We start from the raw sequence: 25,903 nt of genomic DNA on the forward strand, positions 1-25,903 counted from the left end.
ACAGTAATTGATTCATTCAGCACTAGTCAGTACTTTTATGCATCAGAAAGTTTTCTTAATTTTCTATTACGCATGCTATTTTGGGCTATTCTTAAAATGTATTTCTAAGGCAAACTGGTTTAATTTTCTGCTTATAATGCAAAGTTGACATAGTTTTCGCACAATGCATTGTACATTTGTTATATCCTCTACTTACAATCCATATATTATGCTTATTTAATGTATAACTAACTAAGTCTCTAGCCTTTTTACACCCGAATGTTTATGACTGCAGCAACACATGCCTTTCATCTGTCCCTGTCCTGAGGAAGATCTATATACTCCTTTCCTTCCCTACCAATTTCCTTTAGGTCCATCTCTACATTATCCCTCCATCTTTGTTTTGGTCTTTCTATTGGTCTTTTACCATCAGGTTTTCCAACAAGAATCCTGTATACTCTTTTTTCCTCTCCCATATGTACCACATGATCTACACACCTAAGTCTTTTTGATTTAAGCATTCTAATAATATCTGGACATGAATACAAATTATGTACTTCTAAATTATGTAATTTTCTCCATTTATCTGTCTACTCATCTGTTTTAGGCCCAAATATTTTCCTAGGGATTTTATTTTCAAATACTCTCAATTTATGTTCCTTTTTCAATGTAAGGGACCAAGTTTGTTTACTGTATTTAACTTTCATTTTTTGTAATTAACAAAAATTAAAAGCTTATACTGTAGTTATTATATATTTTTCTATCAGCTTATTTTGAAATTAATATTATTAGGTATAGTCTTTGATTTATAACTATATTGCTTTTCTATCAATTTATCTAAGAGTACATGCAGACAAACATATGTGTACACACTTTTATGTACATAGATATGCCTTTTTTCAATATTTTAGTATGAAGATTGCACTTTAGCTATTCAAGCAAGGGTAGGACATCGGGGAGGCCAAAGGTAGGAAAGGTAGGATTTCTGATAATTTGTTGCAGGATTTTGTTTTCCAAGTATAGATGAGAACTGAGCTGGAAGACTGTTTTGAACCTTTTCATGAGAGTTTGCATGTGAACTGTATGCAAATTGAGCACTATTGACTGTGCATGCTTCTAAGATTTGCTGTTATTTCACATCAACTCTGTGAGACTGTAGACAATTTTCCCATTTCAAGTAGTTTCTATTGATTGTATTTGTATATGTTTTGGGGACTTGACAGTTTTATGTTATGAGGCAGTTTATTGTAGAATATTTTTTACCTGATGGTATGAGATATTGAGTGTCTGCTGCTTTACTTGTAATTATTTTCCTTCTTGTGTTGTGTATTTGACTATCTTTTGTCCAAGTTCGTAGTATTTAGAATAATTGTTATTGACTTGTAGATGTAGGGAGTAATAATCCTTTGCAAGATGCCCTATACTTTAGTCTGAACATTATTCTTAGTGTTCACTTTTGAAGCCTTAGTATTCTGGTAGTATTATTAATGTAGAGGTAAATTAGGGTGAAATGTAGGCATTTTTCTGATAAATTATACTCACTTAGTTGTTTCAGCAGGTAGAAGTTGCATGATGGTTTACTGCTGATGATGTTAATTTGCTCTTCTTATGTACTATGTATGATGTAGCTTACTTGAGTAATTGGAATTTTCTACTGAAAAAGGATTGCTTGTCTATTTTATTCCTATGTTGTTGAGTTTGTCCATAAGCAAGCCATGTTTTTACTCTATTCTATGCCTTGGAAGAATCTAGATATATTGTGTTTGCAGTTTTATGTTTCTCTAAGGTTTCAGCTATGTAGTTTTTTAAACTGTGCTGTGGGTGTGACTACTGATTTCTCTTTCTGGATGCCATGTTGGTTTCTGTGTATTCCTCTTGCTGCTTGAATTTGACTTAGGTTGTTTGCTTTTTAGCAAAAATACTGAACAAATAAAAATACTGAACAAATAAACAAATAAAGATCTAAGAAAAAAAGCAAACAACCTAAGTCAAATTCAAGCAGCAAGAGGAATACACAGAAACCAACATGGCATCCAGAAAGAGAAATCAGTAGTCACATCCACAGCACAGTTTAAAAAACTACATAGCTGAAACCTTAGAGAAACATAAAACTGCAAACACAATATATCTAGATTCTTCCAAGGCATAGAATAGAGTAAAAACATGGCTTGCTTATGGACAAACTCAACAACATTGGAATAAAATAGACAAGCAATCCTTTTTCAGTAGAAAATTCCAATTACTCAAGTAAGCTACATCATACATAGTACATAAGAAGAGCAAATTAACATCATCAGCAGTAAACCATCATGCAACTTCTACCTGCTAAAACAACTAAGTGAGTATAATTTATCAGAAAAATGCCTACATTTCACCCTAATTTACCTCTACATTAATAATACTACCAAAATACTAAGGCTTCAAAAGTGAACACTAAGAATAATGTTCAGACTAAAGTATAGGGCATCTTGCAAAGGATTATTACTCCCTACATCTACAAGTCAATAACAATTATTCTAAATACTACGAACTTGGACAAAAGATAGTCAAATACACAACACAAAAAGGAAAATAATTACAAGTAAAGCAGCAGACACTCAATATCTCATACCATCAGGTAAAAAATATTCTACAATAAACTGCCTCATAACATAAAACTGTCAAGTCCCCAAAACATATACAAATACAATCAATAGAAACTACTTGAAATGGGAAAATTGTCTACAGTCTCACAGAGTTGATGTGAAATAACAGCAAATCTTAGAAGCATGCACAGTCAATAGTGCTCAATTTGCATACAGTTCACATGCAAACTCTCATGAAAAGGTTCAAAACAGTCTTCCAGCTCAGTTCTCATCTATACTTGGAAAACAAAATCCTGCAACAAATTATCAGAAATCCTACCTTTCCTACCTTTGGCCTCCCCGATGTCCTACCCTTGCTTGAATAGCTAAAGTGCAATCTTCATACTAAAATATTGAAAAAAGGCATATCTATGTACATAAAAGTGTGTACACATATGTTTGTCTGCATGTACTCTTAGATAAATTGATAGAAAAGCAATATAGTTATAAATCAAATACTATACCTAATAATATTAATTTCAAAATAAGCTGATAGAAAAATATATAATAACTACAGTATGAGCTTTTAATTTTTGTTAATTACAAAAAATGAAAGTTAAATACAGTAAACAAACTTGGTCCCTTACATTGAAAAAGGAACATAAATTGAGAGTATTTGAAAATAAAATCCCTAGGAAAATATTTGGGCCTAAAACAGATGAGGAGACAGATAAATGGAGAAAATTACATAATTTAGAAGTACATAATTTGTATTCATGTCCAGATATTATTAGAATGCTTAAATCAAAAAGACTTAGGTGTGTAGATCATGTGGTACATATGGGAGAGGAAAAAAGAGTATACAGGATTCTTGTTGGAAAACCTGATGGTAAAAGACCAATAGAAAGACCAAAACAAAGATGGAGGGATAATGTAGAGATGGACCTAAAGGAAATTGGTAGGGAAGGAAAGGAGTATATAGATCTTTCTCAGGACAGGGACAGATGAAAGGCATGTGTTGCTGCAGTCATAAACATTCGGGTGTAAAAAGGCTAGAGACTTAGTTAGTTATACATTAAATAAGCAAAATATATGGATTGTAAGTAGAGGATATAACAAATGTACAATGCATTGTGCGAAAACTATGTCAACTTTGCATTATAAGCAGAAAATTAAACCAGTTTGCCTTAGAAATACATTTTAAGAATAGCCCAAAATAGCATGCGTAATAGAAAATTAAGAAAACTTTCTGATGCATAAAAGTACTGACTAGTGCTGAATGAATCAATTACTGTAAAATATTATTCTCTGATTCAAATAATTTAACTGTAAACATCAACTCTTGTGTGTAAAATATAATTGTTAGTTGCACTGATAAGTACAAATATTAACTTTATACGCCTTCATACACTCTAAATAACATAACTTTGATATATAAATTAGTAGATCTAACAATTTGTTAAAAATTAAGTTAAACTGTAGAATTGTTTTCTTAAATAAATATAAAGTAGTAAAAATACTAAACAAATAATTCCTTCTTTTCCTATTTAAAGGATGCCAAACAGTGTAAACCAGTTGTTAGTGGCTAAATAACATAAAATTTGAAGGCAGTAACAATATTTTTTTAAAAATACTGTTTTTTACCTAACTTTGTGAATTAAATATTAGTACATTTTGTCAAATTATAAATAAAATATATACCTATTTCTTTGGTATTTGTACTAAAGTGAGAAAAATGTTACTAAAACTTGGCTAGTACAGTAAATCTGAGAGTTTTAGCTTTATTTGTCCGTAACTGGATATAATTGTAACTTGTTAATCTCGCCAAACACAATCTTTACCTCAATTTTGGAAGCTAAATGAACTTTAGCATTTCGAATTACATATAGTGAAGGCCTCTATAGTGGAAAAATACACCCAGTCTGTAAAAATTGGAAATGTTGTCTCCTTCTCTGTCGAACCAGACCAAAATTGTTCTCAAATATTTCAATATATTTCTTAACATAACAAACTTTTCAAGGAAAGAATACCTTGTGCCCAGATAGTTTAGTTAGTATAACGTTAGGCTTTTAACCTATCTGACCAGGGTTCGAATCCCTGTCTGGGCGATTACAATTTTTAAATTTTGTCATCGGATCTTGTGCAACAGTAAGTCGTGAGTAAGCTTTTAAGTTTCTCAAATATCAGCATCTTTAGTTAACAGTACAGCATAACCAGTATTATTATAATAGAAAAGTTCTGGTGGTAGAACCTACACCTACTGTAATATCTCTGTGGTATTAACTTACATGCAGCCCATATCTTTTGGGACTGTTTCTCCTCCGTTACATTTCCTCGCCATTTACCCTTAGCGTCGCGATTAGCCTCAGAAGCAAAAAAGCGAAATCTTATATTTGTTCTTTTTATATCTCTGAAACCACCTATACGATAGACCTACATTTAATGAAATTTGCAGTCTTCCTGTTTGATCTGTTAAATAATCCAGTCAATAAAAATATACTTGCATAGAAATATCTGTTTTTCAGATACTTTAATCTGGTAATCTGCTTTTGCGTGCTTCCTCAGAAATATAGTTCTTGCTACATTTACATAAATCGAAGTTTAGTTAGAGTTGGCCTGTAAGTGCTTCTGGCACATGTAGTTACTTGAAAAAGCAAATATAGGGTGTATAAAAAGATATCATTCTTTTGAAACAGTAAAAAATCAACCTCATTTCCTCGTAGCATTAGGTGTAAATGCTTCTTGCAGATTAACAAAGCTCTGGCGTGTGGGCCTACATCACCTACAATCCTTTGTAAAGTTCGTGTTGTCCTATAAATTGTCGTTATACACATACTAAGTCCCTAGTTACAGCCTAAGGTTTTAGTTTCAATCAGAGGATTTTAGTCCTCATAGACATATAGTGATTGTAGCCTCGTATAATAAACCAAATGGAATATAACCCAAATGTTGATGCACCCAAAAAACCAGTAATACTTCTAAAATACCTTGAAAAAGGCTATAAGGCTAAATTATTCTTCTAGCATAGAAAAAAATTTAGCAAGTGGACCTATGGTCCATATAGTCAGTCGTCTGTGAATTTCGTCTTGTCCTGTGAATTGTCAATATATTGATAAATGGTTATATTTTTTTAAAATAAAAGGAACAATGTTGGTAAGCGTCCAGTTATGGACCCATCGGGAAAGGGATTTCAGTCTTTATAGACACACAATAATTTTCGTTACACTAAAAATTTGGCTTCGTATAAAAGCAAATAGTTGAAATGTTAAACATTTCGTGTACTTTATCCAGTAAGCCTTAGCTAGAAATACAATAAATGCATTACAGACATAAAAATTAAGCAAGCTTTGATATTCTAGTGGCACATAATAAGTATAAAATATCCTTTAAAATACTCTGACAAATAGTTGTGGGTTGTCTGAGATCAAAATTTTCAAGTCCTCTCTCCTGCATAAATAGGCTCTAGAATTCACTAAGCCTCAAAATAATATTGGGTATATAAAATAAAAAGCAGATGGAGAATGGTGCTGATCGCATCATCTCCAAAATAGCAAAAACAAAAGTATATAGAGCTCTATCTGGTATATTTAGAAAACTTTTACCTAGTATAGCAGTAACAAAATACTCAGCAAACTCTAAAATAAACAAACTTTCCTACGTGGCAGGCGTAACCTGCCCTAAATAAATACATATAGAAATACAGAACCAAAAATAGCATAGTGGAAATCAGTAAACCCTAATAATAATAATAATAATATATTCTGTGGCTTACATTTTAGCTAAAAGTACTTTTTTTAGTGTTTTTGAAAAAATTAAATAAATACTAAACTCTAAGTTAAAAATTTGTAAATGTATATATGATACAAAACAAAATAAATAAAAATTAATACATACCCTGCAAAAAATCAATAAAAAAGTTGAAAACCTCTCTTTGTGCATCCAAAATATAATAACAAATCCTTCCTGACTGGATTAAATTGTGTTATTTGAGTAATAATAAGCCTAAACTTGTAAAATAAAAGGGTAGAACTTGTCAAAACATACTTCATGTGTACAAAATATAATTCAAAACACATCTAAATTGTGTTATTTGAGTAAACTAGAGAATAATCCTGTAAACTTGGAAAAAATCTCTCTCTCTCTCTCTCTCTCTCTCTCTCTCTCTCTCTCTCTCTCTCTCTCTGTGTGTGTGTGTGTGTGTGTGTGTGTGTGTGTGTGTGTGTGTGTGTGTCTTTGAGAGTCCAAAATGTAATAAAAATGGTGCCTGAATAATATAAATAGTGTCATTTGAGTAAATATTAGGCTAAACTTGTGAAATAAACAAATAAAAGTTGAGAACACACACTTTGTGTGTCGAAAATGTAACTAAAAATCTTTCCTGAACAGATAGAATTGTGTTATTTGAGTAATAATAAGCCTAAACTTGTGAAATAAACAGATAGAAGTTGAGAACACACACTTTGTCTGTCGAAAATGCGACTAAAAGTCTTTCCTGAACAGATTGAATTGTATTATCTTGGTAATAATAAGCCTAAACTTGTGAAATAAACAGATAGAAGTTGAAATCACACACTCTGTGTGTCGAAAATATAACTAAAAGTCTTTCCTGAACAGATTGAATTGTGTTATTTTGGTAATAATAAGCCTAAACTTGTGAAATAAACAGATAGAAGTTGAGAACACACACTTTGTGTGTCGAAAATGTAACTAAAAGTCTTTCCTGAACAGATAGAATTGTGTTATTTGAGTAAAAAAATAGGCATAAACTTGTAAATAATAAATTAAAAGTTGAAAAAATCTCTTTGTAAATACAAAATTTAATAAAAAATGTTGCCTGAATAGTACAAATAGTGTTATTTTGGTAAAAATTAACATAAAGTTGTAAAATAATAAGTTAAAAGTTGAAAAAATGTCTTTGTGAATCCAAAATTTAATAAAAAATGTTGCCTGATTAGTACAAATAGTGTTATTTTGTTAAAAAATTAATATAAAGTTGTAAAATAATAAGTTAAACGTAGAAAAAAATGTCTTTCTGAGTCCAAAATTTAATAAAAAATGTTGCTTGAATAGTACAAATAGTGTTATTTTGGTAAAAAATTAACTTAAAGTTGTAAAATAATAAGTTAAAAGTTGAAAAAATGTCTTTGAGTCCAAAATTTAATAAAAGTGTTGCCTGAATAGTACAAATAGTGTTATTTTGGTAAAAAATTAACATAAAATTGTAAAATAATAATTTAAAAAGTTGTAAAAATATCTTTGCGAGTCCAAAATTTAATAAAAAATGTTGCCTGAATAGTACAAATAGTGTTATTTTTGTAAAAATAAGGATAAGCTGTGAAAATGTTTGACATAAAGTCAAAGTTTGGTAAAAAATAAACTCAAAATTAAGTTAAATAGCACACAGTAACATACATTTACTACCTAAATCAATAATCAAAGGGTCCTAGGTTCGTTACCCCGTGATAAAAGCAAATAGTGAAAACTGTAGGCCCCGTCCCTAATAGCTCTCCCTTCTTCATAGTACAGATAAAAAAAACCTGCGCTAAAGCGTCCTGTGCCTTGGAGGCAAACCTGAGCGGAATATTAATTGGCGGCGGAAACCGGTTCTACAAGCGACGCATAGCTTCAGAGATTTGATCCTTGCTGTGCATTTCCAGACATCCTTTGTTGTCTGGTTGAATCCCTCCCCTGCCCTACAGTATTGCATAGCTTTCCCCTGTTCTTGCGTACTAGTTAACCTTGGGAAAACTGGTTCTGAAAATCTACCGACGCGGTCTCTGATTGGTCAATCAGGTTCCTTCTTTGTTGTGACGTTCTGACGTCATTTGACCTTGAACGCGCTTCCCCAAAATTCCTTTCTCGTCTACCTGCGCTGAATATTAATTCATTCTCTCTGTCTGGCATCTCGTACCATCGTCTTTTATAACATATAACATTATTACATAGTACTAATTAATAACATTACATATCGCGGGTTCGAGTACCAGGACCGTCCCCAATCGTAATTGAACCTGTACCTACACCCATTACCACCTTTCATAGCGGTTCATAAACCATAGAAAACTTATTTTCAATACTATAAACATTAATTATTATCGATTTATACATTACATACTTTGCAGTAATGAATATAAAACCATATGCATAGCGTTTAGTACCTCTAATTACCTGCTATATACATATTTTTCATAAAATAAATAATTATATATTCATAAAAAGTTATAAACATGCAAATACATAAATGTAAAGTATTCTAAGTACATGCGAATTAATTAAAACCCGTGCAAATAAGTTCTTAATTATACGCAAATAAAGGACCACCCACGAAGAAAACTGTCCTTGGCGCGTTCAACTTCTACTATAGGTCCAGTCCAAATTAGTATCTCTATACATAGAGTGGACTTAAATCAAACTCAATAATTATAATAATAATAAGTAATTATAAACGTAGGCAATTTTGATTCAAGATGAAGAGTTGTCCGGTCTCGGGACCATCTCTACAGTAAGAACCAATTACGTTCCACATAGTTTTCAGAAATATGTAAAGAACATTCTAAACGTACTTCCATGAAAATAGGCGGCTGGGAAGAATTGCGCTGCTGCCACATGTGGGGAAAGCAAAGCGAGAGCGGGACAAAAGTCGCTGCTTCCCGCGCACTGTGTGGCAACGTCAACTGGGTTGAGTTGCCTAGTTCGTGCGTCAGACCAACCTCTCTCTCCAGGGCACTTTTGTGTCATCCCTGAACTTCCGAGCAAATACTGTCAGTTTGTATCACATGGATTACATAGACCAACACTATAACGAGATCTTATCCTCTTAAACCTCCGAACACACGGGGTTGTGCTCCGAACTTTTCACACGATATAACTTCCATGTGTTAAGACGTCGATTCTCTAAACAACTCAAATTTGTTTCGCAAACCGGTTGTGGACTAACCTTTAGATTTGGATGCTTTTGTCTTGATCATTTGTGAGTAAAATATTTACATTTAGTTTTCTTTATATAGTAAAACCCCGTTAATCTACGTCCCAATAACCCGGACTTCGCTTAATCCGTACAGGGAAAAGCAGAATGCAACATTTTACATGTGGCTAGAAGTCAACAAGAGAACTTCCCAAAGAAAAAGCAGTCAACCACTGATGAAATTCTGTTTCCCGCAGACTGTGTACTGTACTCTATAGTGTAGTTTGGCCTACGCTTCAAATACACCGTAATAAACGTATTTTGTTGCTATAAATGGATTTTTAATGAACTTTCTGCTGTTCTTTTAGGTTATTTGAGTTAATTCAGACTTTCGTTAAACCAGCCAACTTATCCCCCCTATCAGTCCGGATTATCGAGGTGTTACTGTATTTGTTTCTTTTAGTTTTGGGGTAATAATATTTTTAAGTCTAACTTGACGTTCAAGTCCTTGACATAAAGGAGGAATATAAATACAAAACTTTTGATTTTTAATGCAATCATAATCATCTAATAGTTTTAGATAAAAGTAGTAACGGAACTAATGACCATTATAATGTTCATATGTGATGAATTGTACAGGATGTGCACAGTAAAGAGTGTCCCAGAAGTCCCAGTACTCCTACTTGCATGTATCCTGTTGCGACCTGTTGGTTGGTATTCGGTATCTTGGGAATTATTTAGTTTTCGCGGTTGGTATCCCTGTTCTGAAAGTCACAGGTCCTTCAAAGAGCCGTTTTTATCAATTTTGCGCAACAACTTTTTCTTAGTATTGGGTAGTAGTCCTACAAACATAATATTGGTCTTGTTTTGAAGATCTTTGCATTTGTTTTTAAAATCCATTCTCAATGTCAATTCAAATTTCGAAACAGATTTTATACAGATTTTTATTCAACGGAGTGAAGATGTATGTAGAACGTGGCAACACCACGCGCTATGACTTGCAGTAACAGCCCGCAGTTTCCACGGTTGAACTGACATCGCGGTAGTGACAACAGCAAATTTGGTTAGCATAAAATAACGCAAAAATTAAATGGGCTCAAGTTTGATGTAGCTCGTTTCTATGTAGGTCTACTGCATAATTTTTATTCTGAGTCAAAATCCCAGTATCTATAATATTTGATCCGACGGTAGTTAGTTACAATACTGAGAAACGACAAGGAACGTGTGTGTGGGTGCATGAATGACGTCGGACGGTGCAAAACGATGTACTGTAACGTAATGTAAAGTTCCTAAGTGTGTTATACTCTACAGTGTCTCTCAAAAGTTTTAGGACAACGACATTTTAAACTAGGCAACCCAATTTACAAAAAGGCGTTGGTGGGTTGCGTGTAGAGTTAGGCTCAATTTCAGGGTTGCCACATGCACAATAGATATTTATAAAATAAGCGAAAGGAATAAAAACAAGTAATATTGTATAAAATTATTAAAAATATCACTATTATATCGCAAGTGACAAAATTCTTTCTGAAAGAAAAAAAATAGGTTTTCTAGTATTTCATCGCTGATGAGTCTAAAGAAAGGAAAAGAGGTGAGAAAAAACGAAAGGTGACAAAGGAAAGGAGAGAAGAGGAAGAAGAGAGGATAGGCAAGGAGAGGAGATGTAGTGAGGAGAATGGATAAAGATTCTAGGAGAGATGAGGAAAATGGAGCAAAGAATAGAGAAGAGGAGACGAGAAGAGGAGAGTGGAGAGTAAAGCAAAGGAGAGAAAAAGAGAAGAACGAAAAGAAGAGGAGAAAAGTGCAGTGGAGTCTGAAATCTAAGACAGGAGAGGAGATACGAGGAGTGGAGATGAGTGGGATAGAGATAAGATGCGAGGAAAGTAGGGAAGGCGATATGAGATAAAGCAGAGCGAGCAAAAGGAGGAGAGAGGAGAAGGAGAAGGACAAGAGAAGAACAGAAGGAACTGAAGAGAAGAGGTAGTTGCAGAAAATATTGTCTCAGCGTCAAGAATTGATGCATTGGTCAAATTATCGACATGAAACATTCAATAACATTTTGAAAAAATTGGAGAATCTATTAGATCGTTTCAAAATGCCTTTTGGCTTAGTTCAGACCAATGTAAAATCTTCCATGTAAGATCTTTGATTTTACCTGCGATTATACCACAAAAAACATGAATGTAATTTTAATATTTATAAGAATTATCCAATTCCTGTCCACTTCTCGGTTCGTTGAAATGAAGATTTTGTAATTTAATATTTCCACTCCCCCATCGTTAATTCCAAACTGAATCATTCCGTTTCACACTGTGTGGACAATGAACACAATGAGATAGATATAAAACTTACGAACATTTTCTGCCACAGGAAGGGTTTGAACCTACGACCATCAGATTGACAGTCCTGAACGGTAAACACTATCCTACAAGCTTTCGCTCCTGAAAGTAAGTAGATGGAGCTGACCAATGTGAAATGTAGATGCAACTCTCCTCCTACATGGAATTTGCAAAGAATACTTGTTTGTAACAAAGAAAACGAAGGTAGTACGACTCGGCGAAAACATTTAATGGAGATTTGCACATGCTGAAAACTTTTCATTCGATATTTGTGGAGGTATCCTTGCATTGAACATGAGTGAGAAAAGGGGTAAAATTAGTATGTCCTGAATTGCCACAAATATAAATAGTTATTTCATTAATATTTGTCAATGTCTTTGAAGCAGTACACAATTATCGTTAGAGTATCATAATTCACGATCTTATACATGAAAATATCCCTTTGAATGTGTGTCAATTCATTTACTTGTTTATTTTTTTTTATAAATTTCATATGCAGAACAATGTAGCCACTAGACACTGCTATTACAAATAATGTTACCATGCTCTTGTTTATAATCAAAGGAGAATTAAAAAAAGAACACCTAGTATGGAGGAGCGTACCTGGAACCGTAATATATGCTTTCAAGAACTCTAACCAATTCACTGCGCCCTTTGCTTCCCTTGGAGCAACAGTTCTCAATTATTCTGTCGCGCGAATTTTGTAAACGTTATCCTGCAAAAAGAAGTTAAATACTATGTACTTCTAGAATTACTCTATACACATGCATTTGAAATGTAACTCTCAATCTATTTCTTCGTTGTTAGTATATCTAAGCTTGTGAATATACTTTATTTGTAATTTTATAACGATTACATGAACAGCTACGAAATAGTTTCTTATAATAAACTCCGGTTGACCAATTTGCCAATATAAACAATTGGAACACAGATTGTCTTCGAGCTTACTTTGTTAAAAAGGAGTGGATACACGTATTACTATCCTAATACTTATTCAATAAGATTTTTTGTCTGTCAGAAATTATGAATTAAACTATTGCAATTTGAGCTAGTACCCGACTAGCCGCCTCTGATAAAATCTATCATTCTTCATGTTCTCCTTCAAATTCGACTTTGGTCACTTGTAACTTGCTGGGTGCAGACACTGTGCATCGACGCACAGTGTTTTGCGATAAGAAGCGGCCTTGAATAGCGTGAGTGAGTCACTTTGAACGCGAGCAAGCTACGCTACCAAGCTTATCTGCCTTTGAAAACCAAGTCATTTTTTTCACCGTTTCCGAACGCGATTGCTATTGTAGATGTATATATTCTCTCAAAAGAACACGAAAGGAAATTTGACCAATATTCTCCCGTCATTTAAAACTAAATATTATCTATTAAACGAAAAGTTCACGATTGTCAATAAACGTATCTGAGCATAATGTGGATGTAAATAATAAACTTAATAGAAAGATTCTCCAAAATTTCTCTCACACTGTCTACGTCAGGCCAGTACCCAGGGGGAGCATGGGGCCATGCCCCCCTCGAACCCTGAAAAAATATTTAAATGTGAACCTTTCAATAACTACGAAAATTACATCGTCGATTTTAGAAATGTGTAAAAATTTCAATTTTGTTCTTACATAAATGAATCTGTTTCTTGCGCAAAAGTCTTCAGGCTGCAATATTGGGAAATTTAGTTTTATAACCACTGATGCAAGGCTACCAGACGTCCGATTTAGCGATTTACTCAGGACAGTGCGTTACTTTCAATCCCTGTCAAAACTTTCTCGAACTGCAATCGTGATGCGAGAATGTCCCTTTATTATTGTTTTTTTCTTAACTCACAATTAGACATGTTCTTTATTGTAATAATAATTCCTAGTACGCAGCTTTTAATTTATAAATATATTATTTTCTAAACATAGAATCATCATGACTTTTCAATGGCGGTAGCACTATTTGAACTATTTTGTAATATCTGTCTCTCTCTCTCTCTCTCTCTCTCTCTCTCTCTCTCTCTTATATAATAATAAAAATCCTTTTCTATATAAATATATTTTCTATTAATAATGTCTAATCGCAATAATAAGTTAGAAGAAATAACTCGCATTTTCGCAGCTACCAATATTCTCGTTTTTCACTTCGAAAATTATTTCTCGAAGTTATCTGCTATACTACAAGAAAGCAATTCAAAATTAAAGTAAAAGTTCAACTACATATACCCAACGACATTTAAATATTGGAGGGACAGAACACTTAAATATTGTTGTTTCAAGGCGTGGTGAGGACGTGGTTTAGTGGTTAGATTTCTCGATTGGGCTGCTAGCGGTCCCAGGTTCGATCCTCCATACTAGGTGTAGAGCGCATGGTAATATTATTTGTAATAGCATTGTATAGTGGCCACATTGTTCTGCATATGGAATTTATTTAAAAAATAAACAAATAAATGAATTGACACACATTCAAAGGGATATTTTCATGTATAAGATTGTGAACTATGATACTCTAACGACAATTGTGTTACGCTTCAAAGACATTGACAAATATTAATGAAATAACTATTTATATTTGTGGATATTCAGGACATACTAATTTTACCCCTTTTCCCACTCGAGTTCAATGCAAGGATACCTCCGCAAATATCGAATGAAAAGTTTTCAGCATGTGCAATTCTCCATTAAATGTTTTCGCCGAGTCGTACTACCTTTGTTTTCTTTGTTACAAACAAGTATTCTTTGCAAATTCCATGTAGGAGGAGAGTTGCATCTACATTTCACATTGATCAGCTCCATCTACTTACTTTCAGGAGCGAAAGCTTGTAGGATAGTGTTTACAGTTCAGGACTGTCAATCTGATGGTCGTAGGTTCAAACTCTTCCGGTGGCAGAAAATGTTCGTAAGTTTTATACCTATCCCATTGTGTTCATTGTCCACAGAGTGTAAAACGGAATGATTCAGTTTGGAATTAATGATGGGGGGAGTGGAAATATTAAATTACAAAATCTCCATTTCAACGAACCGAGAAGTGGACAGGAATTGGATAATTCTTATAAATATTCAAATTACATTCATGTTTTTAATGGTATATTCGCAGATAAAATCAAAGATCTTACATGGAAGATTTTACATTGGTCTGAACTAAGCCAAAAGGCATTTTGAAACGATCTAATAGATTCTCCAATTTTTTCAAAATGTTATTGAATGTTTCATGTCGATAATTTGACCAATGCATCAATTCTTGACGCTGAGACAATATTTTCTGCAACTACCTCTTCTCTTCAGTTCCTTCTGTTCTTCTCTTGTCCTTCTCCTTCTCCTCTCTCCTCCTTTTGCTCGCTCTGCTTTATCTCATATCGCCTTCCCTACTTTCCTCGCATATTATCTCCATCCCACTCATCTCCACTCCTCGTATCTACTCTCCTGTCTTAGATTTCAGACTCCACTGCACATTTATCCTCTTCTTTTCGTTCTTCTCTTTTTCTCTTCTTTGTTTTACTCTCCACTCCCCTCTTTTCGTCTCCTCTTCTCTCTTCTTTGCTCCATTTTCCTCATCTCTCCTAGAATCTTTTTCCATTCTCCTCACTACATCTCCTCTCCTCGTCTATCCTCTCTTTCTTCTCTCCTCGGCTTTTCCTCTTTTCCTTTCGCTTTCTCCTTTCCTTTGTCACCTTTCGATTTCTCTCACCTCTTTTCCTTTCTGTAGACTCATCAGCGATGAAATACTTGAAAACCTATTTTTTCTTTCAGAAAGAATTTTGTCACTTGCGATATAATAGTGATATTTTTAATAATTTTATACAATATTACTTGTTTTCATTCCTTTCGCGTATTTTATAAATATCTATTGTGCATGTGGCAACCCTGAAATTGAGCCTAACTCTACACGCAACCCACCAACGCCTTGTGTAAATTGGGTTGCCTAGTTTAAAATGTCGTTGTCCTAAAACTTTTGAGAGACACTGTAGATACATGTATACGTACTCTATATTGATTCATTAATTGATTTGCTTTATTATACTTCGCTTTTTGTGTCACTATTGGCTAATTTGCGATGATGGGTATGAGTGATGATATGATGAAATTGATGAATGAACACTCGCAAACATCCGTGCCTAGGCCAGAATTCGAACCCGGGACCCCTGGCGTCGTATCGCGATGTGTTAACCACTCTGCCACGTGGTCAGCACGTATGCTATAATAAATAAGTATAGCACATATGTGTATCTATTGGTAGTTTGTACTATGTACTATAATCTAGGTGCCCGTGGAGTTCTCGGACACTGCATATACGTTTTGTTAACCCGCGATGTTGTTGGATATATAAAGCTATTATAAAAAGTATAAATAACTGTTGCTGTCGTTAAAAATTAACTAGTTGAAGGCAAATCGATACTCACTTGCGTGAGAAGTATATCGAAAACACTTCGAGATAAAGTACCAGTAGTTCAAATAATTATAGTTCCGATAGCTACCACATGTCAGCGTGGTAATCGCTTGCTATTGCCACTCATTTTCCCCTACCTATGACAATACCCGTTGAAGGTACATAGTGATTCGGATCCCACTTTAGAATGTAGGTCCAGTCCCGATTAGCTTTTCTGTACATAAAGTAGACACAAAGTAACAAATCAATCAATCAATCAAACCCCTAGCTATGAAACCACGGTTTCTGAGTTTAAATCACGCGACGGGTATATGTCTCCTTTGTGAATGTTTCTTCGTTTATTTCATCACATCCTCATCTTCAACATTAGTCAAAAGGTGACAGTAAAGAGAAGTAAAGAAGTAAAATTAACGAAATCAATTAATCATTTTTATTCAAACTTTATCTTGTTTGTTTGCCCTAAAAACTGAAAAATGACCTAATTATATGAGGCGTTGAGGATACGAAGGGCGAACTCAACATTAGGAGATTTTTGTTTCCATGACTTGGTTTGTCAGGCATTAGGGAATATGCTAGATAAGTTTTTTGCTGAAGACGGCCTGCTAACCATATAAAACTAGGGCTGACAGAAGCTCTCCTATCTTCTAAGAGCGGTTGAGCTCCGGATACGAAGGGCGAACTCTACCTCGGACCCCGCCCACCCAACCCCTTCGCTTCGCTTGGCACGTGGCTTACTTTGCCCGTCACTTCTATTGCGCACGTTGGTGGAATGTTATCACGATCTCATTACGTGAAGTATGGATAATCGACGTTCAATCTGGCCACAGTTAAGTTATCGAGTCTTTATGATTCCCCTGTACCTGTTCCCCCTGCAAAATTGAAATATATTCGAGATCTACTGCCATACGTTTCACTGCCACGGTCACCATACGTCACAACCATTCTGGAAAATCAACCTGGATATAGCTCCACGCCAAACGAGGGTGACGCTGAGGAAATAAGACGACCAAGTGGATTACGATAACTAAATTACATATTGTTCAGTTTAAAATAAAGTTATAATAATGTTTTAAGTTCAATGAGAAAAAAGTTGTGAGTTCTGATTTTGTTATTAGTATATTGTGCAATACAGATCCTTTCATTAGTATTTTTGTGCAATAATAAAGTTATTTTCATTACAAGTCTTGTTTTCCCCAATTTTTTTCCTTGACATTTATTTTCTTTGCTTACTTTCGAATGTTTGTTATAGATAATATTTCTTAACAAAATTTAGACATTCCAGTGCAAAAGTAGCTAAAATGCCTTTTTTGTTCAGTTCGCCCGAGTGCAAAATTACTTCAATGCGTTTTTCTCGAAACCAGCATTTGTTGAGTTCGCCCTTCGTATCCGCAGCTTCTCATATTACCTGTGTGCCTGAGTCTGTGAAGAAGTTTGGTTTCGCTAATTGCCTTACCTGATACATATACGCTATCTGGTAGCCAGGGGACGTTGTTAGGTTCATAGGATACCACGCTCCAACAATCAGCCGTGGCTTCTCCACCGTCATTGTTACATTATCAACAATGATGTCCTCGAATCCGCTATCGAAGATGGGGGAGATGATCCACGCCACGGAAAAAAATGCGTAGAAAATCGCGGCGATGATGAGCCACTTCGCCGCTCTTCTCTTCGTTCTGTTTAGGGTCTCCTCATCGTTTCTCTCAAATATGGGATGCGTCTTGACCTCGTCCCACAATCTCAGAGTCCTTGCTAGCCTCTTTCTCCGTGACGCAACATAGATCAGCTTTATTACGCCGTGAATCCCAAGCATTGTTGTCACTACGGCGGGTACAAGCTTTGTCAGGTCGCTCAAACTAAAGAAGATCTTCAAGAAGCAGAAAGCCATGTGGAGAAATGTCAGTGAGATTTGGATGACAGAGTAGGAACCTCTGAAGAATTGCAACATGGGGGCTTTGTTGGTGTGGAAATCGAGAACAAAGTGCCCACAGAATTGTAGAAATGTGATGTGTGGGGATAGGATCCTCAACAACCCCTTCGATTCCCACTTCATCTTGAGAGCTTTCTAACCACCTCTCTATAGTGCACACCACAATTCAACTATATCAAGAATGTTCCGATCAAAAATATTACAAATTCTTCCAGCTCTTCCGCCGATACCTCCCAGTGGTAGCAGAACTTGCCCTAATTTGTCAATTCCGTTTTGCCAACAATATCACTCGCCAGCTCAAAGACATACTCAAGTATTCCCTTTTCCAAGACAATTAAGTATTCCGATCAGAACGACTGGCCAGAGTGTCATTAATATGCCTCTAATGAGTTTTAAAAGATTGTTTTATCGTCTCCTTCCAGATAATTACAGTGCTCTTTTTCATCAAACAAGGATCTTTATGAAGCTGAATATTCTTTTGTAGTTAACAACCAGAATTTCGACAGCCTATCGAACAGTTCTTGTATGACCTCTTATTACTAACTTGTTCAAACATTATAAATATTTCTGCACTATTTCTCTAGAAAATCTTTGAGGCGCAGTTAGTTCACTGGGGGGTAATTTTGTGGTGCCATGTAGGTCCACCTTTTTTGCAATCTCTCTCCCATAAAAAGAAATCACTCCAAATTTTGAAATCATAAAGCGCCTTTGTATTTTGCAACCCAATGTACATTGCTTTGAAATGGGTTGCATAATGGTTAGGATACGTGTCTTCTGTACCAGGTTCAAGGTGTTCTACCACAGTTAAGGGTATATAAATATCCTTATCTGTGGTTCTACACTACAGGGTAAACCTGGGGAAGACTTGCATTTTAGGGTGAGGTTACAACGTGAGGTTGAGTCGTGATATCGATTAAAATCGTGAGGATAATTGTGAGGGTATTTGAGGGTTAAGCTGACACGTGAGGGAGAGGGTGATGAATCTTTAAAAATGTTATTACACTTTGAATATACAAAATTCTTTTATCATCCTTTTGAACAACTTTTGATAAAAGCTCTTTTGTAGAATAATACACTTGTTGAATAGTTTTTCATTTCATTTTTGGTAAATTTTTTTCTCTGACACTTCACAGTTCCTCAAGTACCCCAGGTGAAAAGTGTTCAATTTAAGGATCTCTTCTCGATAGATGAGATTGAGAACGAGGCCCACATATTTTAGACGAGATGTCGTCAATTCAAACTCGACTGACATGAAAACTAGAGCTGACAAGTCCAGACCCAGACTAGACTAAGATGCAACCATCTAGACGAGGGGTTATCAAAGTGTTTGCTGTCGCAGCTCCACTCTGCTGCCAATATCTGCACACGTCTCCCCTCAATAATATAACACGTAGTTACATGTGATGTTACCATGAAAGAAAAATACAAACTCTCATCATGTGTTTACTTACTGTTGGTACACTTCGCAACATCTTATTTGACCGCCCCGAAAGAATTCTAAGTCCCGAAATCGTAAACTTAGCAACATTGAACTTCAGCTCCAGCGGAAAGTAGCCAACTTTGAGTAGGTCCTTCCACTAGACGAAAAACGCTGCGGTGATAGGTTTTCAATTTAACACTTTCCATGAACTTAGAAACTATAAACCGCTATTATAATACGCAATTAAACAGAAATAATAAATTGGAAAAAGAACCTTGAAGGATATTTAAGATTCTGCTTGCTCGACTTGAAATTTGGGGGGTTTGAAACACTGAATAGAGTTTTTCTCCACCTGGAGGAAATTGCCATCAAGTTTGTGCAGAAAGAAGCAAATTTGTGAAGAGTTTATGCGACATTTTATTTACAATACCTTGCATAATATCGAACAGTTCTCAAAAACATATATTTTACACGACTTGTCGAGAAAATGTGCTTGAAACACAGGAAGGTGGGAGTCTTCATAAACGTCAACATGTCTTTAAGAGTATAACGTCACTAATTTAACGTAGAGCAGTTGGTTAGGTGCTGATATCCTTATTTTTCATCAAGCGTGAAAGGTCGCGGGTTCAAATCCCACCCTCTCCTCTCCTCTTTTTTTATTTTTTTTTGTTTGCTGAACAGAGACCGTTGATATTAGAATATGTAAAAAATGAATCCGATGCACACTTGAGGGACGTCCCTTCTGCGCATATTTCCCCTTAGAAGTTGGAGATTTCCAGGATTTAAAGTTAAAACGTTTCTTTTTAGTTATTGTTCATATGTTGTGTTAACACACACATCATGATTAATTCACAAATCACATACATGTATTCAGGATGCAAAATGTAATGTTGTTTAAGTTATGTATTGTTTGTTCTTCAATGACACCTAAAATATTGATTATTTGATTTCGATATACTAAAAAAAGATATACAGTTATTTTAAGTAGTGATGTAGTGCAGTACTGTAACGAAGGAGAGCGTTTAATGAGTTCAAATTGCTAAGATTGGTAAGTTTATGTCCGTTCCTTCGTAATGACTGTTGTCAATTCCCTCACCACCATCTTACCATGCGTCTAAAAGTAATAGTAAATCGCTAATTAACATAAATAAATTGATATTGCGACGAAGGCCGATTCGATAAGAAACTACTAATTAGTATTTATATAGTGAGTGACAAACAAAAAATTCAAAACCTCATAATGATCGTTAATTCGTCACTGCTTTTGTATCTAAAATGTTTGTCTTCTTTGAACAGAAAGTACGATATAACAAACTTTACGCACTAACTTTGCAATATTCGAAACCACTATTACAGACTTAGCTCTACGTAACTTGATTCTGCGCATTCCACGTGGCATGTGACTTCCTCCTATCATCGAAATAACTTTCTCTTACTATTTCCTTTCCTCTCGTGAAATACAGAGACCAATGTTAACTTCTTAGCACGGTGGATAAATTTTACACCCAACGATATACTCCTGAAAAAATCCTGCCTAGGTGAAGAATCGAACCTACGACTTCCCTCATAAGAATCAAGCACGCTACCTCTTCTGCAGTAGTGTTGCCCACTTGACGAGACGGGACAGGCTTTTACAAGTTCGAGACGAGACGAGATTGATCATGTGTCCCGAGACAAACGAATATTTTCGAGACGAGACAGCATTTCACAGCATTTCCACGAGACGAGACAGGCCAAAGTCTCGTCTCGTGGGCAGCACTATTCTCCAGGTAGCTCATGTTAAAATTTGCTACCAGTTTGAAGAAACCAATGCACACATAATGTCATATCAATAATTTCCTCATGGCAATTTTCATGAGGAAACAAATTCGGATAAAATCGAGAAACGCTGAAAGGGAAAATTGATGAACATGTCTATTGGCGTTTTGTCATATTTTGTAAATTGTGTAAAAATTCCGTGTTTTGAACAAGCAATCGTTTAGTTACGAAGTATTTTGTTGTTTGTTTAAAGTAGGAACAGGAGAGCGAAAAGGAGTCATTTGAACCAGACCCCGTTTGACAAGAAACTTCAGCTCTTTTCCAAAGACTGTATGAAAAGAGAGAGGAACGTATGAAATATACAATATGTGTGAAATTAAAACAATGGAAACCTTGAAAGATAATACTAACGAACTTCAAACTATGAAAAACATATTTTCGTGGTGGAAAACTCCAAGTCATTTTCGAAATATGAACTTGATGTTTTTCTTTATTATGAAGGGGAGATATGGGACTATACGATCCCTCAGCAAGAAAAAAATTAAGTAAGCTACCTCCAACTTTTTCAATGGTCATAATTACTAATTATGGTCCGGAAGTTGATGAAAAATCAACTTTTTTTCTGACCATTAAAAACAATGCTAAACCTGATATCATGTCCGTTTCCCTTCAGTTAGAGCCAGAAAACACTTTCTATTTTACATTTTTTTTCATTTTTCGGCCTTTTTTGGCTATTAGTTTATTTGTCAGTATTTTTAACAGTTTTTGTTGCATTTTTACTTATTTTTGAGGTTAATTTTCCTCCTCCCCTGTTGTTTCGTGCATTTTAAATGCATTTACTAGTAAAACTTACATATTTAGATTTCTTGACATGGTCCTTTTAGCAAATTCACCATGAATCGAAAATACGGTCAATGGAAAAGCATAATATTATTCTTAACTGAAATGTTTATGTGAAGATCTACTTTGAGGTTCTTTTTCTGGACACTATTATCGCTTTAATCTGTAGTTTTAAAGTAAAATTAGTCACAATATTAAATGCAATTACACTCTGGTATACGCGAAGCAGAACTGTATTTTCGGATGCTGGCCGACTACAGTATCATAGAAGGCTCACTCTGAAAGGAGATGAATTGGTTGATTTGGTGTTTTAAGTCAACTTTATGCATAGTAAGGCTAATCAGGACTGCACCTACAGTTTAAAGTGGGATCCGAACCGAGTGCATAAAATAACGTGAACCGTGTGGTGTAGGGGGATCGTTTGCTTATGGAATGGAAGGTCATGGGTTCAAACATACTTCGTTGCAAAATCCTTTTCGGGAAGTAAACGGCTTTGGACGAGATTGCTTATATACGTTTCTTAGATATTTCCGTTGATATTTATGCGATTTATGTCCAGCATTTCCGGATGCAGAAAGTTGACATGTAAGTTCTTAATATGTGTTAACTTATAACAGCTGAATGAAAGGAAAAGTATTTCCTAAAATCCTGCCAATCACTGAAAGATTAAAAACATTAGTAGAAGCATTACTTGAAGCATGCACAGTGGCGACGATTATGGAGTGTGGAGGGGCAGATGACCCAGCACTATGCTAAACATTATCTACCAAGGGAAAGAAACTGACCTTGTCCTCCCCCCTCCCCCACCTTGCCCCATCAGTTTTGAAACCCAATCGCCGCCACTGAGCATGCATCGCATAAATATTGACAGTAATATCATATAATATTATATTACGTTATTAGAACACTTCGTACTCGGTAAATAAAAAGGAAAAAGTAATAAGGAAATGGTGGGATTTAAACCTACGATGTTTCGATCGTGACGAAAACAGAAAAAAAACGGAAATGCAGTCAGTCATCTAACCAACTACTCCAGGAGATTGTTAACAGAAACCTCAGTAAAACACGTTAATCTCAATTGAAGCAACATTGTGCCGGAGTTTCGAACCATTTTTCGCCAAGAACCAAGGTAAAGACACACTTTGCAGAATCGTTTGGTGTTGTGCAAGGTATCTTTACTAAACATTTCGCATAAAACCACCATACATTTGCCATCTTGCATTCAAATGTGACCGCAATTCTTTCCAGGTGCATGAGAACCTGTTCAGTGTTTCACAATGCACATACATTTTCCTATTTTCAAATTCAGAACGAAGAATCTTGAAATATTTTCAACATTCGTATTTCTACTTAACATTTTTTTGTCTACTCATATATTTTATTACTGCTTTAGGGTATCTTTACTTTATGGAATGTGAAAGAATGAAAAAAAAATCACGAGCGTTTTCATTCAGGAAGAAGAAATGTTGCAAAGTTGGCTACTCTTAGTTGGCTCTGAAGCGCTATGCTGCCAAATTTAAGAATTCCGGACTTTGAAATTTTTCCGGGCGGTCAAATAAGATGTTACGAAGTGTACACATACAAGAAATGAAAATATAATATTTGATTAATACAGCTAATGCACAATTTCTTAATATTTATTAGTTGGTGTCAATTCATCTAGCGATATGATATCCATTAGATAAAAACGATAAATACAGATAGTAAGACAAGCTAGATAATAGATGTTAAAAACAGGCTTACAGCAATGTTTGGATTTTTCACTTAATTGTAGTTCTGTTTGTCAACATGCTCAATGTATAAAAGCAATCATCAATGCTTTTATCTTCAATCTCACTCTTACAGGGCAACATTGTTTTGAAGGCTGAAGCCTTGTCTGATGGGTGCAGGATTCTCTTGTACGTACATTGTGGAGATACGTTCACAACATTCGGTTTCTAGAAAATATCGGAAAGGGATGCCAATTTTTCTACAAAAGCACTGCCAATGAATTTTTAGTACTTGCATGATTTACTCTACAAGGTACGAGCATAGTTCCTGTCTCAGTTAAAAAACAATGCCGAGGGATTGATTGATTTGGTGTTTTAAGTGCACTTTATGCACAGTAAGGTTAATAGGAACTGAAAGTACAGTTTAAAGTGGATCAGAATCACGATGTCCCTCCGCCGTGTATCGAACCCGAGACCCCTTGATTACAAGACGACGACACTACCACTGCGCTATCGGGGAGATCATGAAGCCAGTGGCTACACGAGTCTATACACTCTCTTCGGAAAGGGGGGACAGGGCACACTGAATTGGGGATTTAACGGGCAAGATTTAATTCTGTAAATAAGATAATATGAATAAACCTGCATATATCAAAAGGGAAATATAAGGGAAATGGGAGTTATGTAATGATTCGAGGAAATACCTGGCTATTGCCAATAGTTATATCCACAGAACTTCAACTACTGCATGTATTGAACCTAGGAACAAGGTTTTAAAATGTATGGGTGTGTATGTTCAAGGTACGAGCTGTGAATCGCCTAAAAAACACAAAATATACCTCTACATATTTAAATACAACTGATGTAGACCGTTGTCTCGATTCAAAATTTAGTCATTTGATCGTGTAAAGTTTTCAGATCCGAGACAAAGACGAGACCCATTGTTCCGAGACCGAGAATAAAACTCGCGTTTGATTGTCAAAATATGATAACAACGAAACTGAGATCATACTGTATTATTATTATTAAACAAATCATGTGTGGATACCTAGAACCCATTGATTAGTTTCTATACTCGATAACGGAAAATACGTAGGTGTGCCATGGTCCTATGGTTAAATACACTGAAATGTGTAGCACTTGCTGCCTAAATTACATGGCCCTTCAAACACACATACTTCAAGATAACAAATCCCGCAGCAGTCGTCTTTTTCTGAAGAGAACTAGCAAGATAAACCAATAATTGTTTCGGAGGCGATATAATCCTCAAGCGTTACTAGCTAGAAACCGTCAGGCATTAGGAGTTTTGGGAAATTAAGTCCTGATTGAATCAGCCTTTATGAATTTTTGGAATTGTACATCTGAAGTTCCAAAATGATACTGTAATGAAAGAAAAAGGAGCACTGTATATTTTATCCACGAACTAAGGACACACATCCAAGTGTTCAGCATCTCCGTATGTAGTAACTGTGTATGAGTATGATGTAGGTTGTGAGTAATTTGAAATAGTGCATAAAATACTTATATAAGTGTTGCCCAAATGAAAGTAAGACTCTTGTTTTTCTTTCAGTAATGATATATTGGTTGGAATATATGAACATACAGGAAGTAAAAGTGATCCATGGGTGACAAATCCTCTACACATAGTTACTTTGTCTGTTGAAGCAAGTGTCCCAGCGAGTCACAAGAGTATGGATACCTTGAACGAAAAATCCTCTACACATAGTTACTTTGTCTGTTGAAGCAAGTGTCCCAGCGAGTCACAAGAGTATGGATACCTTGAACGAAGAAAGTCTGTGGTTGACTGCGGAACCAATCTGCAACGGCATCACGTTGTATTCAATATCGTTGGCAAACCAGCGTCCCTTCGGATGTTCTTTTAGCGGCCCGAATATGAGGTAGTCATAGGACGAGAGATCAGGGCTGTAGGGAGGATGGTCGAGGACTTCCCAGCGGAAACGGCGCAGAAGATAACGGCACACCTGTGCAACATGAGGGCGTGCGCTGTCGTGCAACAGAAGAACCCCATTTGACAACATGCCAGTTTGCTTACTCTTGAGGGCCGATTTGAGTTTTTTTTTATGGTAGTGAGACACGCATT

At 35.3% G+C, this 25,903-nt stretch overlaps 1 protein-coding gene across 1 annotated transcript in view; it reads right to left on the bottom strand.

The window, feature by feature from the left end:
- Positions 1-18,217, bottom strand: part of LOC146001942 (odorant receptor coreceptor-like) — a 69,367-nt gene extending 51,150 nt beyond the window's left edge. Inside the window, exon 1 of the mRNA XM_083139662.1 lies at positions 17,602-18,217. Coding sequence (XP_082995788.1) covers positions 17,602-18,198 — 597 coding nt within the window. The 5' untranslated portion in view covers positions 18,199-18,217. The remainder of the gene's footprint in view (positions 1-17,601) is intronic.
- Positions 18,218-25,903: the final 7,686 nt, after the last annotated feature.

Source organism: Lepisma saccharinum, chromosome 18 (assembly GCF_977018435.1).
Source record: "Lepisma saccharinum chromosome 18, izLepSacc3.1, whole genome shotgun sequence".
Lineage (NCBI taxonomy): Eukaryota > Metazoa > Arthropoda > Insecta > Zygentoma > Lepismatidae > Lepisma > Lepisma saccharinum.